The sequence below is a fragment of the Corvus cornix genome, chromosome 2 (genome assembly GCF_000738735.6).
Source record: "Corvus cornix cornix isolate S_Up_H32 chromosome 2, ASM73873v5, whole genome shotgun sequence".
Taxonomy (NCBI): domain Eukaryota; kingdom Metazoa; phylum Chordata; class Aves; order Passeriformes; family Corvidae; genus Corvus; species Corvus cornix.
Genome location: NC_046333.1, coordinates 16,611,671 through 16,626,354, shown reverse-complemented (window position 1 = coordinate 16,626,354; position 14,684 = coordinate 16,611,671). Strand labels below are relative to the sequence as shown.

The 14,684-nt window shown below is 40.9% G+C and overlaps 1 protein-coding gene across 1 annotated transcript in view; it reads left to right on the top strand.

The window, feature by feature from the left end:
• The window catches only part of GAD2 (glutamate decarboxylase 2), a 41,516-nt gene extending 29,381 nt beyond the window's left edge, over positions 1-12,135 (top strand). Inside the window, exons 12-16 of the mRNA XM_039548715.1 lie at positions 3,457-3,535; positions 5,215-5,364; positions 7,089-7,196; positions 8,786-8,875; positions 9,543-12,135. Coding sequence (XP_039404649.1) covers positions 3,457-3,535; positions 5,215-5,364; positions 7,089-7,196; positions 8,786-8,875; positions 9,543-9,716 — 601 coding nt within the window. The 3' untranslated portion in view covers positions 9,717-12,135. The remainder of the gene's footprint in view (positions 1-3,456; positions 3,536-5,214; positions 5,365-7,088; positions 7,197-8,785; positions 8,876-9,542) is intronic.
• Positions 12,136-14,684: the final 2,549 nt, after the last annotated feature.

Sequence of the window (14,684 nt, the reverse complement as noted above, 5' to 3'; positions counted from 1 at the left end):
AGTAGTTTCTGCAGTGTTCTTTGATTCAGCATCCAACATGAATTAGCAATTTCATTTTAAGAAATGAATCTTGTAGGTCTTGTACGCCGAGGTTTTAAGTATAAAACATGGATGGACCTGCAGTTAGGACATGTCCTGCTCTGTCACTTCCGGAGAGAATAGCCCTCTCCAGACTGTGTTATTGATGTCTTCTCAGTAAATCTGTGCCTGGATATATACATGACTGTAGTCCTGAGCTCATAAATATTGCCAATAATGCAGATGAACGTAAGTGATGCTAGTCCAGGCTGGAAGGACTGAGCTTAAAGTTAAAAACAGCTGGTTACTCAGAATCATTTTGTTAAGCCGTGGAAATCCTTTCCATAGGATGTTAAGATTTATCTACATTCAAGGAAAGACAAAGACTGTTCAGGGTTTCTGTGAGCCATGAATGAGGGAAGCTCAGAAAGTATTTTGAGAAAGTTCATAGGTGCTTGCCCTGTTTTGAATTCTTCCCAGTCACCTATTTAGTCCACTTTCCAGAGGCAGTACACTTGGCTAGGTGGAGTCACTCTCATTTCTGTATTTCCTGAAGTTCATGATGTTTGAGAGTAAATCATTACTCCCTTCCTCCTTCTTTGTCACTAAATCAAATTTCTGTTCCTTGCTGATTAAAATTACAAACAACTTCCTCATCCTGATCCTGGAGTTTAGGAAGATACCTTGATGATTCAGCTCTTTTCTCATGCATCTCTCATGCAAAATTTGGAAAGCAGCCAACGATTTTATAAATTTGATTTAGTTAAGACTGCCTACAGCACTCCAGACTTACATACCATACATTAAAGGGACATATATCCAAATATCCAGCAAGTTAGCAGAATCTGCCTTGTTGCCTGTGATGGCAGAGTATGAAACAAAGTGTTTGCCTCCCAAATTGCTGCCCAAATTGTGCTGGAATAAGTTCAGGTTAAATTTACTTTGGAGCATTTTCCACATAGTATGCTTTAGATCCAGAACTCCACTGAATTTTATTGAGTGCTTTGATAAGCACGATCTCAATATATTTGGCAGTGAATTAAGGAAATTTGTTATTTTGAATGCTGTTCCTTTGCTTGCTGGACACAGCAACTCATTTCAGTTTGTCCAGATCTTAAGTGTGGGAACCTTTAGAGCAGGCCTTTTATGGACCTTTCTGTTTCATGGTAGATAATGGAGTCATCACAGGTCTGAGTAGAAGAGAACTGAAGCTGTTAGGAAAGGGAACATTTACTGCAGCACACTGTGCTCTGAGTATTCACATCCTTCTGGTAACAGTCCAGCAGAAATACTCCTGTCACAGCCAGGACGAGTTGCAGGACTGTCCTTACCATGCCCTCCAGTCCTCCATGGCAGATATCAAGGTGCTCGAAGGCGCCCTGAAGGAAGCACAAGCCCCCAGTATGGAGAAGATAGGTCTGGCCAACATCAGGAGTTCCAGTTTGGTGTCCCCCATCCAGAGGCTCAGGCAGGGGTTGACAGCTACAAGTGAGAAAAGCATGTGTGCAGTGAGTGAGTGCTCCCATAGAGAGTCTGGGCATCCTTCTGGGGGCTGTGGCTGGTCAGTGATTGCATCAGTCTGTATTTAGTGATGGCTCAGGACCAAATTCTTCCAGTTGTGAATCTCTCCTGTCATCCATTTGAAATCTCTAAAGGAAAAATACTCCTTTTTTTCCTATCCTTGACCCACAGCCAAAAAATCACGTAGGTTCTTGGTGCTCTGTTATTTGGGCAAACATGAGATGCTTTTGGAAAACATCTGTGGATTCCTGTAGATTTTTTTACTTCGCTGTTTGTCTTGGTCAGCAATTTCTTCAAACACATACTGATGACAGAAGCCCAAAATAACTGATAACAAATGAAAAATGTTGGATTTTTATTTTACATAATTAATTATTTTTCTGTGTGCAATTGGTATGTAATTAGGTAAATAAGTGACCATAATTCACATCTGGCTGTTGTCAGTAAGTAATCCTTTTTCTTGAGAAAATGCATACCATTATTGTTACTTAGAGGTCTCTTAAAGAATTTCTGTCTGATTTTGCATAGGCACAAATGAAATTAAAAAGTATCATATCAAGGGAAATTCATAGACCTGAGTGGATGTTTGGAATCGTTAGCTTTGGTGTTGTAATCAGATGACTGAGCTGATTAAAAGCTGCCAAATACTCAAAAAGCCAAGCCAAGTGGCCAGATGTTGCCTGTTCCCTACAGATTTTGCATCAGGCACTTGCACAGTCCCATTTAAATAGCAAAGAAGAAAGCACAGAAGTACTGCCTGATGTCCATGTGAATTTTGAATTTGCTTGCCTTAAAGGAGTAGAAGCAATTTGGCAGGAGGTACATAAACCTGTAGCACTGTCTCCAAGTCCTGCCAAGGAAAACACTGCTAGATTCTAACATGCTCACCTCTGTTCACATCAGTGTTACCTGCAAGTATGTCCTGGGTCCTTTAAGTTTCCACATGCCTCAGTTGACTGATTTATGCCAAAAATACAAATTGCTGCACTAGATGAAATCACAAGCACTATGCATCCTTGACAGCTTGCCCAATAGGATACAAATATATACATTTATCAGCTAATTCATCTTATGTAACAATATTAATTAGAAAACAACCAGTCAAGCATAACACAAAATTAAAATAATAAACAACTGGACAACCTTCCATTCAGCCCTCACCACAGTCCCAACTGCCTCTTCTCTAGACCGTGTTGTGTCAGTTCTCTGTTTGTTCCCCAAACCTAAACTGACAGCAGTTTTTCCAACACATGTGTACTGAAGGGAGGCAGGATCAGACTCTTTTCTGGCAAGATGGGTCAGTTTCGTGCATATTATGGTAGCTGTGTGACTTGCTGTAGCCAAGCAAAAATTACGAAATTTTGCCACCATCAGAGCAAAAAGGAAAATTACTTGGGGCAAGGTTTTCCAGGTTACTCAGAGACTTAGTGATACCCAGAAGTATTTCAAGGAATTTTTAAAAATGCCTGTGTGAGCAAATTACTAAAATCTTGCTGAAACTGGAATCAGAGGGAGGGAGACCTGCTAGGTTGCCAGCTTCCTATCTGCGTCTTTAATTGACTGTGCAATTTTAGGATGTTCATCAGTCAAGTGGGTGTTTTTAGGAAGTTTGCCCTGTATTTGTAAAGTATATATGACTCCCCAGAAAGTTTAACACTGATTAAATTTAGTGGATAGAACAATTATCCTGTGGTAAATTGCCAGGATTGTCATCCAAAAGCCAACTGGAGTGGATTAGTCCCCTGTGAAGGCATTGCTTTCCTAATATCAGCCATGATTATTTTCATCTTTGCTTGCTCAGAAAAAGAAAAAAGTGAGTATTGCTACATGTTCGGTATTATTCTAACTATTTCTAAATGCCTCTGGGGTTTCATCACATAGTACAATGTCTGAGTTTCATGTGGTTTTCTGCCCCAGGGCTAACTCAGTGACCTGGAACCCTCACAAGATGATGGGCGTCCCACTGCAGTGTTCAGCCCTGCTAGTAAGAGAAGAGGTATGTCACATTATACGTGCTTCTCTGCTCCTTTCTGGCATTTTGCTTCTGAAAATCCTGGATATTTTCTTCATCACTGTGTCATAGCTAATATTTGCTAATGTGATGATTATAACAAGAACAGAGAAAAAACCTCTATTTGCATGCTTAGGCCGTGATTGCAAGAGGAATTAAAGCAGGGGTCTAGCAGAAATGAGGCAATCAGTGGCAATATCTCTACAGAGTTTTGTGACTTCCCATTCAAAATGTCCATGGTTAAGTTGTGGTTGCATAACTGTGTAACCCCACTAATTGCTGTGTAGCATAAGATGTAACTGCAGGCAAACTCTGGTCCTCTTGGGGTGAATGTCATGGTTTACACGCAGCACAACATTTGGTTCAGAATCAAGGCATCATTACACTTTCTAGACTTTTATGATATTCCTGCCCAGCTTTGAACTATATATCCACTTGGGGGCACATGGAAGTAAAAATGGAGCACTAAGTGCACTTGGAATAAAAAGTAGATGTTTCATTTAGCGCTAGAATTTGAGTTACCCTCCAAGCCTGTAATTTTCATATAACCATCAGTTACTGGGACAGCTGCCGTACAGCCACCACTTAATAGACCAGCTATCAAAAAGCTGGTTGCTGTTTTGCTAACAGCTGTACAACAGATTGTATACAAAGTGATTGCACTTAGGAAGAGAGAAACTGGCTTTTATTTGCCCTCTGGGTCAGTTCCCCAAGACAAATCCTGCCTGGCTGAAGTCAGTACCATCCTTGACTTCTAGTGAGAACAGATGGCTCAGATTAGGAGAAAGTCAATTTTTTTCCCCCCTCTCATTTTGCTATCTCAGTTTTGAGTTACACATAAAGATTAGACTTGATGATAAACAGCCATGTTATGATTCTTCTTGGATTGGAAATTGCCATTTTAGGCAACAGCCCTAAGGTATACCATAAACTTGGTTGAGATCTTAACTGGAGCCAGAATGTGGCTCTCTGCATTTTACTTTAAAAAGGAAACCTCATGCTTTCTTGAGCCAGGTTTCCTCACCTTGTTGGCTTCTGTCCCTCCCAAAAAGCTGCCTCTTAGAATGGTATGTTGCAGCCCAGAAATAGCTCTAGCTGGCTGTTTAAAGGCCATATGCTCTTCTGTCTCTTCAAAGCTTTCTTTACCACTTAAGCATCCAATCTGCAGCTGAGGGCTTTGCAGAAAAGAACTGTTCCTACAAAGAAAGAAAACAATAAAAATCAGAATTTTAGAGACCAAAGCAATTGAAAAGTGCTGTGATATTCTTTAGATTAGTCACCAATTGTCTTGGTCTGACTCAGAAAAGATACCTTCAAAGAAAAGGAGGAAAAGGAAGCAGAACAAAGAATAAAAGGCAAGATCCAAAAATGAAGTTAAGCATAAGAATGCTAAGAAGCACCATGTCCAGCTTTTTATGAAAAATGATTTGGATCTGGGAGTGGCTTACACATTGCTGGATCAGGTACCAAGGCATCTTGGGCACTGAAAGGCATTAGTCCATTGAGCAACTAAGTCTAGTTTTGTCTTTTTTTTTGATCTTCCTTTTGCACTTGGACATATTCAACTGAATTTGGGGTTTTGTAGTTTTTCACCCAAAGCAACCTTCAAAGCAGTAGTCAAATCTGTGCCAACATCACTGTGTTTGTGTCTTTGTGTCCATAAGGGACTGATGCAGAGTTGCAATCAAATGCATGCTTCCTACCTCTTTCAACAAGACAAGCACTATGACCTGTCTTACGACACGGGAGACAAGGCTTTGCAGTGTGGACGGCACGTTGATGTCTTCAAGCTATGGCTGATGTGGAGGGCAAAGGTAAGACAGCCTGCTGCGCATTTCTTTGTATTAAAATAATGCACAACAGATACACTTCCGGCAGAGGGGGTTCTGTAATCATAAATTTAAAAAATATCTGACCTGAATTTCACATATATAACAGGAAAGAAAGAACATTATTATTTTCTGAGGGTTTTATACTTTTAAAAATGGAGCTTCAAAGCAGCACACATGATTTTGAAACTTGAACTGTATGGCTTTGCATAGCATTTGCCTTGTGTAACTGCAGGCATAAATCATATACCTAGGAATGTTGTTACAAAGATTTCTGGAAATAAAAAGATGTTTTAATTATATTCAGAAATTACACATGGCAAATCAAGACTGGAATACCCAGTTTCATTGCATGCAGTAGATACAAAGTAATCTTTCGGAGGAGTAGAGCAAAACTCATCAAAAACTCTTCACTGGGATATCTGTAAACACCAGCTCTAATGATTACTTTCTCTATATTGCTAAGTAAGTTCTTGCACGTATTTATCCAGTCTATTATGTCAGGTTGCCTAAGGTTGGTTCAGAGGAGATGACATCACTGTTTTCATTTCCAGAAAGCCTTAAAGATTCTCATGCTTCATTAAACCTCTGAGGAGGTGTGGGAGTCTGTAAAGGAGGATGCAATAGCTGGGGTCTGCAGAGTAGCAGGCAATTTTAGCCACGTCTCTTTTACTCCAAGCCTTTCTCCTGGGGCTACCTCTACTCTGTTTCGAAATGTCTATACCCAGAGGGATAATGACATGGGCTTTTAAGTCAGTTCTGCACTGCCAGAACAGATTTAGCAGGGACATGCATCCGTTACTCAGAGACATTTCTCCTAAAGCCTGTTTTTTCAATATGCCTTGTACTGTTTTTTCTCTTCTCACACTCTGCTTGTAATATTAACATTACAAAATAGGATGTGTGTTCCTTAAAGAGTTTATCTATTGCAGCTGTTTATTCCCCTTCCTCCCTCTTGAAGATGAATCCTTTGTTTGAGGCATCACAGTTGGTGATTGCAGGAACAATTATGATGTCACAGAGAGGATTATGACTTCTGCCAGAGAAGAAAAAGCAGGCTTTTCTGCAGCTCTTAAAAACACAGCTTCTGAGTTTATATGGTATCTGTTAGAAAAGAAGAGAGAAGAACACTACAGAGGCAGGGTAGTATCTAAACAAAGTGTGCATTTTCACAGGCGTCAGACTGGGCTCTAAAAGTGAATCTACCCATTCTGTGCTTGACTAAAAATAAAAAAAAATTGCTCTTGGAGAGGTCCCAGCTATCATTCCTGGAAGATTAAAATCCCCTATTCTGAAAATAGCAGGAGACTCCCCATGTCTGGAACTCAACACCTCCTGAAACCCCCCTCTGTGCCAGTCCAAGCTATCCAAAAACATCCCCTGCCTCTCTGCAAAATCTACCAAAGGCACCCTTTGTCACAGAGGTGCCATTCAGGTTCTCAGCAAAATATTCCTGAGAATCAAGCAAGTACCTGATGCTTATTTTGCAGAGTTGCCTATAGGAGTGTCAGTGGCAAGAGCTAGAGATAAATGAGCTCTGCTTATCAAAGTGCCCTTCACCACATAGAATCAGATCCTTAGCTGATCTCACAGAGACTTCTGAGTGGTGACTTGTGCTGATGTGTTGGCAAGTATTGCATGGTCCTTTTGCCCTTTTAATTCATAGAACAGATATTTACAAAACTTCTTTTCTTCATCTCTCTGTAAAGGGAACCACAGGATTTGAAGCACAAATTGATAAGTGCTTGGAACTTGCTGAATACCTATACAATAAAATAAAGAACAGAGAAGGGTATGAAATGGTGTTTGATGGAAAGGTATGTAGTGCAACTTCTTTTTCTCAGTCGGTCAACTGTGTTTTCTTCATTACCTCTTGTGATGCTACCAACAGGTCAAATCAAACAGCATGAGACAGAAAGCAGGGACCCTTTTAACAAAACCTGGTTTTGTGCCAGTTCCTCTCTTCCTCATAGAATGCAGGGAACAAGGACAGCTGTGCATAAGTGTTCAGTCTGCTCAGTTTAACCCTGCTGAAACAAAACACTGGTATCTCAGCCTAACACAACCCACAGAGGCACAATTAGAACCAGCTCTTACATAATAAAAACAAGTTGCAGTTTCGTAAGGCAGGGTCTGTTAGGAGTGAGAGATACAGTGCCCCACACAGTTCTGAAAGGACAGATGTGCAGAGCGGTTCTATCAGCATTCTTAGGTGGGCAGTCACAGGGGAACTGGGATGGATGACCTGGAGGGACTGTCTGCACTGAGGTCCCTGCTGTGATGGGGTGGAATCAGCAGGGCAGGGGCTGGTTGTGCTTGGAAGCCCAGCTGGCTCATGGGACAGAGGTTGCACCACTGTCTGGGGTGCAAATATTGCTAGGCAGTCTGGAGGGAGTCTGGCTGAGATGGGAGCCCTGGATGCCAGGAGCTCAGCTGGAGCACAGTACCCAGGGCAAGGCAGTGCAGCCTGGGCTGGCTGGCTGTACCTCTGCTGTGCTCGGCCATCGCTTTGTGGGCAGCCTCTCCAGCTGTCAGGGTTGGGGACAGGCCTGGTAGAAACCTCCGTTACAAAGTTAGCTGGTGTTCTGTAAAAGAGAGCAAGGATGAACATCACTATGTTTCTTCAGAGATTACAGGCTCATATCAACATACCACTGTGGAATTTATTTCCCCCACCTCTCACATCATCACTGACTTTGGTCCACTGGGTCTGATGATGAGTGAAGGAACTGGCAGCAGGAGGAGTTGCTGTAACATGCATTTAGCATCCAGCAACAAGGAACATACCAAGGCAGGCAACTGTTGAGAGATGGGAAAAATGCACAAAATGTCAACTAGTTCTTACTTTATGCCTTTCTGCTTAGTGCTCCCATAGATGTCAAACAAGCTAAGATGCTGTGGTGCATGCATATTAATACAGCAGCTAGCTGAATCAAATTGAGGAGTAATAAATTTCATTAAATGTAAGAAAATCTTAGACTGTCTTATGCACCACCTGTGGCTCCTGTTTACAGAATCAGATTCTATATTATTCTGTCATGTAATAAAAGTAAATGACACAATCCTCACCTCAAAATTATCTGTAATAGACCCTTGCCTTAGCCACATGATCCCTTCAGCCCCTGGAGGGGACAAGAGCTGCAAAATCTAGATGCCTTTCAGAAAGGCATAAATATATTTGCCCAGCTGGATGATGTGTTTCTGCATCTGACGCCCTGGGAATAAATTGCTCAAAATTATCTTTTCTGCATTAATAATGACAATGACTCTCAGTGGACCACAATAATGAAACCATTGACTGCTGTCACAAGATGATGTATGAGAGGGAGGGAAGGCATGAACTTAATTGCAATTGAGATATTATGAGCATTTCTTACAACGTAAACTATTATTATTCTGTGCTTAGCCTCAGCACACCAATGTCTGCTTCTGGTACATACCTCCCAGCTTGCGTGGAATGGAGAACAGCGAAGAGCGAACGAGCCGCCTGATGAAGGTGAGCAGTGTCCTCCAGGGTATCCTGCAGTAGGCAGTGAAACCCTTGCAGGCAGGCAATCCCCAAAACAATCTCCCAGGGCACAGGGCAAGGTGAGATTCTGGCAACCTCTATGGTTGTTTTACTGCAGGTCAGTCTGGTGCTGCCTTGCACTGGTGTCCAGGTGTGGCATTCCCTGGCTTTGCCTGAGCTCCAGAGCACGTATTCATGTACATGTTCATGTACTGAAGCTACTGTGAACTGCAGTCATTAAACCCAGCAAGGGCAGCAAAAGCTCAACAATGCTACAGCACCCTGGCATATGAAAACAATTGTAGCCATGTTTTGAACATACAAAAACCAGCTACTGTGTCCCTGTCAGCAATATTGAGGAAGTAGCAGAGGGAAATTTCCCCAGTCATTTTAAGAGGAGGGCAAAGAAATGCGATAAATTGAATGCCTTTTCAATGTGACATTTACTCCTTAGTGGGGGCTTAATGTTTTTATTAATATTGGATGTAATTTCATTTCAGCTGCTTGTAGCTCTCTGTCTTCTATAATAAAAGAAAGTATACCCTATTTTAATACTAATGAGGATGATGATAATAATGAAAATAATGCTGATAATAATGACAGTAATAATAGTCATCATGATCATCATCATCCCCTGCTTTTTGTTACCCTGCAGGTGGCACCAGTGATAAAAGCCAGGATGATGGAGTATGGCACGACCATGGTGAGCTATCAGCCCCTGGGAGACAAAGTGAACTTCTTCCGGATGGTCATCTCAAACCCTGCGGCCACTCACCAAGACATTGATTTCCTGATTGATGAAATAGAACGCCTGGGACAAGATTTATAATAACTGGGTGTGAAAATCTGTTCCTGGACCTCTAAGTAGACAATTAAGTTGTCACAAACTGTGCGAATGTATTTGTAGTTTGTTCCAAAGTAAATCTATTTCTATATTGTGGCGTTGGAGTAGAGTACAGTTTAAAATCGAGAAACATGGCTCCTTTAAAGTCCTTTCCTGAGTTTTAGAATGCCTCCTTAATAAATAGCTGCACAAAAAGCTTCATTGAAACACATAAGGAAGACCAGAAGATACTTAAAATTTTACCCCAAATTTTAACACAGTAATTACTTCAAATTAAAAGCAATCAGACTGAATGATGCCAAAGTTGCCCAAAATTATGACAAAATCAAATTGGGGGAAGTGGGAGGGGGTGGTGAGATGCAGAATATACATGCTGTATGTTTAAAAGTGAAAGAATTTTGCCTTTTTCGTAGTATTAGAAGAGAATTTCTAATTTACCTATAGCAACATTTCAAATGTATTTAAATAAGTATAGTTTTACAAAAGGAAATATATATATATATATATAAAAAATCCTATTTTGTAAACTATATATTTTTATTTTATATGGGTTATAAAACTGCAAGGACAGAAGCTGAAAATTAACTGGAATTCTTTTTCTTTTTGATGGAGGTGCCTCAAGTATTTATTACTGCTTATTTTAAAAGACAAGCCCACATAATACATTCTTTCTCCATGTCATATGGATTGTACATCTCCAGGGTTGGTTACTGAAAAACCTCAAGAGGACTGCAGCTCTTACAACCACTTAATGAGATCAATTACAGTACAACAATAGGATGCTATTATTCCTAATTATGTTTCCCACGTGGCCTAAGCAGACGCACAATCAATATACAGTGCTAATCAAGACTGAAATAAGGTTGTATTTGGATGGTTTCTGTGTTCTGTGTTTAAAAAACCTATTAAAAAAAAAAAAGCCACATCTGAGTAAATTCTTATCTCAAAACTATTTCTGCTGTGAGCAGTCCCAAACTCTATTGAAAACCTCGCAGTTACATTAAGAAGGTAAAGACTTCTTACAGATGTACAAGTCTGCAAGACAAGGCCTAAATTAAATGTGACTGTAATCTGAGTGACAGGGATGGGATCTAACAAACTGTTTTGTCAAAGGATTCTCACAGTGCTGGACTCCATCCTTGTCTACAACAAAGTTGAGATATGGCTACATCTGCCAAAGAACAGCCCCTACAGAGTCTCACAACCATGGGCACAGCTCTTGCAGAAATTATTTGATGCTTCATTCCTTAGCTTTAGAGGTGTCTCTGGCATGGAAACTGAAATTTATCCTTTCTCCTTGCAACATCTGGAAGTGTTGGTAAGAGTTCTGCAGCTTAGACCTGTCTACTTATAACCCTACTAAAGTTTTGGTTTTAACATTGCCTAAATGGCCAACTTGTGTTTGTAAAGCAATATTGTTTTGCTGTCTCTAAAATACTTGAAGACAAAAAAAGAAGTGCAATGTGGTTTTAATTTCATCTAAAATAGATAAATGGAGTATTGGTTCAATGTAATATGAGGATATGACCTAAGAGGAAATAAATAGTGTCTGTAATTGTGTTGCCTTTATTATATTGATAGTACTGTTTTGTCACCTCAGATTGAGGCTGTGCACTTTAGATTTAAACTGTACAATGTTGCAAATCAACATGTGTTGCTGTATAAGCTTGTACAATATATTATTGATATGTCATTATTTGTGTGGTGGTAGTATTGACTCTTGATAGTGTAAGAACTGCATTCACGCCTGTCCCTCTACTGTATCTTTGCTTGGTGTTAACCTCTCCTCGTCAGCTTCTGGGCAGGCCTCTCACCTCACTTCACTTCAGTGGACTTCCATTGCTATCTGCATAGTGTTGCAAGCCAAGCTGTAGAGGAGATACCAGTTCTATCAGGAAGGCCTCAATGTGACCTCTGCTAAACGTGTCAAAATCAGCACTAATCACTGAAATACTGAGTAGAGCAGCGAATTATATTCTTTTTTCTTGCTGGGAAAAAGGCAAGCAAAGAACTTATAAAGTAAAAATAGGACAGGGACAATGATGAAGGTGATCAGTAGCCTGGTTACATCTTGCATGTGCAATTACGTTTTAAAGTGCTAAGTCAAACAGCGTATTTATTAGATGTATGTGCCAATCCAAGATTTACATTTAGTGTTCCAGGAGAACCAGCTCTTTTTTTTTTTTACACATTACTGTACTTACTGCAGCCAGGAAGGAGCGGCATAGCAATCTGTTCTTGTGTTTGACCAAAGTATCTTATTTGTGGTGTTGATCTAAATCCAAATAAAAGTGTAAGATGCAACTCTGGGTCTTTTCATTAGCAGCACTGATGAGCACTCTAAGCGTTTATCACTTGTGCCATTTTGGAGCAAGGCCCCAATAAAGAGAATGTTTAATTGGAACTTTTTATGTCTCCTGCTGGATTTTTTCATTGCAAGATGCATTCTGTTCACTACTGTAACATAAAAATATAAACTCCACCACTAGACCTTTTCTGAGACAGTACTCCAGACCTTTTTTGGAGGCAGTACTCAGCACCAGCATACAAGGGCAAATCTGCCATCTGGTATTCCTTTACCTTATCTTTACAAGATGGATTTAGTTGCTTTTTCCTCCTCAGACAGCATCAATTTTTCGATGCTCTGTTTTGTCTTTTTATTTCACAAGTACTTATCCCCAGATTTACCACAGACTCAAATCAGCCTTCAGCACAGTAGTGAAAGCAGTCAGGGCACTTGCCAGGACAGCACAGACTATACAATGGCAACAATTTAAAATGGCTATGAAATGAAAAAGACAAAACAACCAATACAAAAACTTAAGATTTTAATCTTTATGTCTCTCCTGGCCCAAGGCCACCTCCCTTCAAAATCTGCCACCAATCTGCTCTATTTCTCTTCCAGCCTCTGAAGTGCTGCCCAGTGTAATACCAGCAGCAGAGAAATAAAACCATGCTGTTAAAGCCACAGCAGTCAGAGATCTCATGCCCAAAATGGGACTTTTTTTGTATCATTTATTTAAGTCTCTAGCAGAATTTAAGGTTAACACCTATGCTGAATACCTGCACAGAGCCCAGCTAGGAGATCTGTAAGGGAATACAGAGAGGGAGAACTTGTGGCGATAAGCTACTGTCCTTACCCCAGTGAAGATCTCCATTTGGCACTGGGAGAGGGAGCACTGGTTTAGCCTTTTTGAGCACTACCCTTACACAGGAGTGCATGAAGCTTGGGCTTGTAAAAGTGATTGACTTGCCTCAATACCCAGTAGTTAATAACTGCTGAAAAAAAAAACGTGTAGGTGGGCTCTTGTGCAGCTTTTGCAAATCCTCAGCCCCAGTACTGTATTTGTCAGCCACAAGAGTGGCTGAGGGGTAGATGAGAGGCTGAAGAATTTCTCAGCCCAGTGGGGTTGTTGGTCTGATAACACCAAATGGACCACCCGAGGACATGGCTGATGTGGTCATTGGGTCTTGATGATTTTGGCTCTTTGCAGATGCTGCTTGTTCTGCAAATGGCCTCCAGGCAAGACCCAGAGAGGACCCCTCGCCTACCCAACGGCCTACATCTCCAAGGAAGGCAGGTTTAAATATCAAGTTAGTTGTACTGAACTCATGTTTCAGCATGGCTAAGGAAGGAACAAAGCAAGACAGAGCTCAAGAAAATGTGTATCTTTTATCTGACTTAGCCAGGCTAACTGCCAAGAAGAAACTCATTCTAGATAGAAAGAGAGCCCCATGCAAAGCCACGAAACTCTGTCTTTAATGTGCTAATGTCTGAGTCCTACAGTGTCTGAACCATCAAGTTTCTACCTGGCCAACCTAACTAAAGGGAGTAATTCAGCCATCAAGGGAAAGCCAAGTGCTGCAGCTGGAAGAATAACAGACCTGACTTTGCTCTTCACTGAAAAGACAGAACAGCTGCAGGTCATGGCACTATTCATTACAGCAGTGTAGGATGCAGGTGTATAGATTTTACACTGTACTTTGGAGAAAGAAATTGGGTCTGAGATTAGAAGAAAAAGAATATCTACCTCTTTTCTGTAATAGAATAAAAGCCTTGCTGCTGAAATTCTTGCATTGCAAATGAAGATGAAAAAAACCCTGTTCTATAAAGTCCCATTTCATGAACAGAGTGAAGGCTGTTTTCTCCAGGAACAGAAAAGTTGCAATTCAAGCAAGAATGGAGACCTCCCGTTCTCCCACTACTCTGAAACAGCTGTCCCTGTGCATGTTCTCACTCCAGCTGATGGCTGACGCTGAGAATTCCAAAGGCATTCAGATATCTATGATGTTAGCCCAGATTACTTAACCCCAGTCCTCTAGAGTACTCAGCCTGTGACCTGTAGTCCCCTAGGGATAATTTTCTGTAGGTCTGTGACCAATAATCAGGAAGGGCAAGTTCAGTGCACTGCTCTGCAGTATGTGGAATTTGTAAAGGAGTCCTCAGCTTCCATAGAAAGGAAGTGTTTCTGAAACACTAGATTTTGCATTACAAGTAACAGGGTCTGGTGTGTTAGTGACATCTGATCTGCACTGCATATTAAAACCATGTAAGATTTTAATTATATAGCAACAGAAAGATACAAACATTAAACTAACGAGCAGGAGAGTGTCAGAGTAGGTATACTTAGTTTTTCCCATTACCCTGGAAAATTTTATTATTTTATATAGCCCTGTGTCAATAAATTTCCATTTTCTCCCACTTCTACACTCCCTGCATGATGGACTTCTGTTTTCCTACCCATCCTCTGTTCCGGTAATGAAAGTGGTTCTGGAAGAACAGATGTTTGGGACTTGATGTGAACATGTTTTTTGCTGCTCTGAGAAATGAAATGGCTTGTGTTAAAACAGTCAGCTGCAGCCTGCAGCTCTTTAAAGACAGTGTATAAAGGGGGATGGGGCAGTGTGGTCGGGGACTGCACACACCAGGACTGCCCAGCAGAGCTCCCCAGG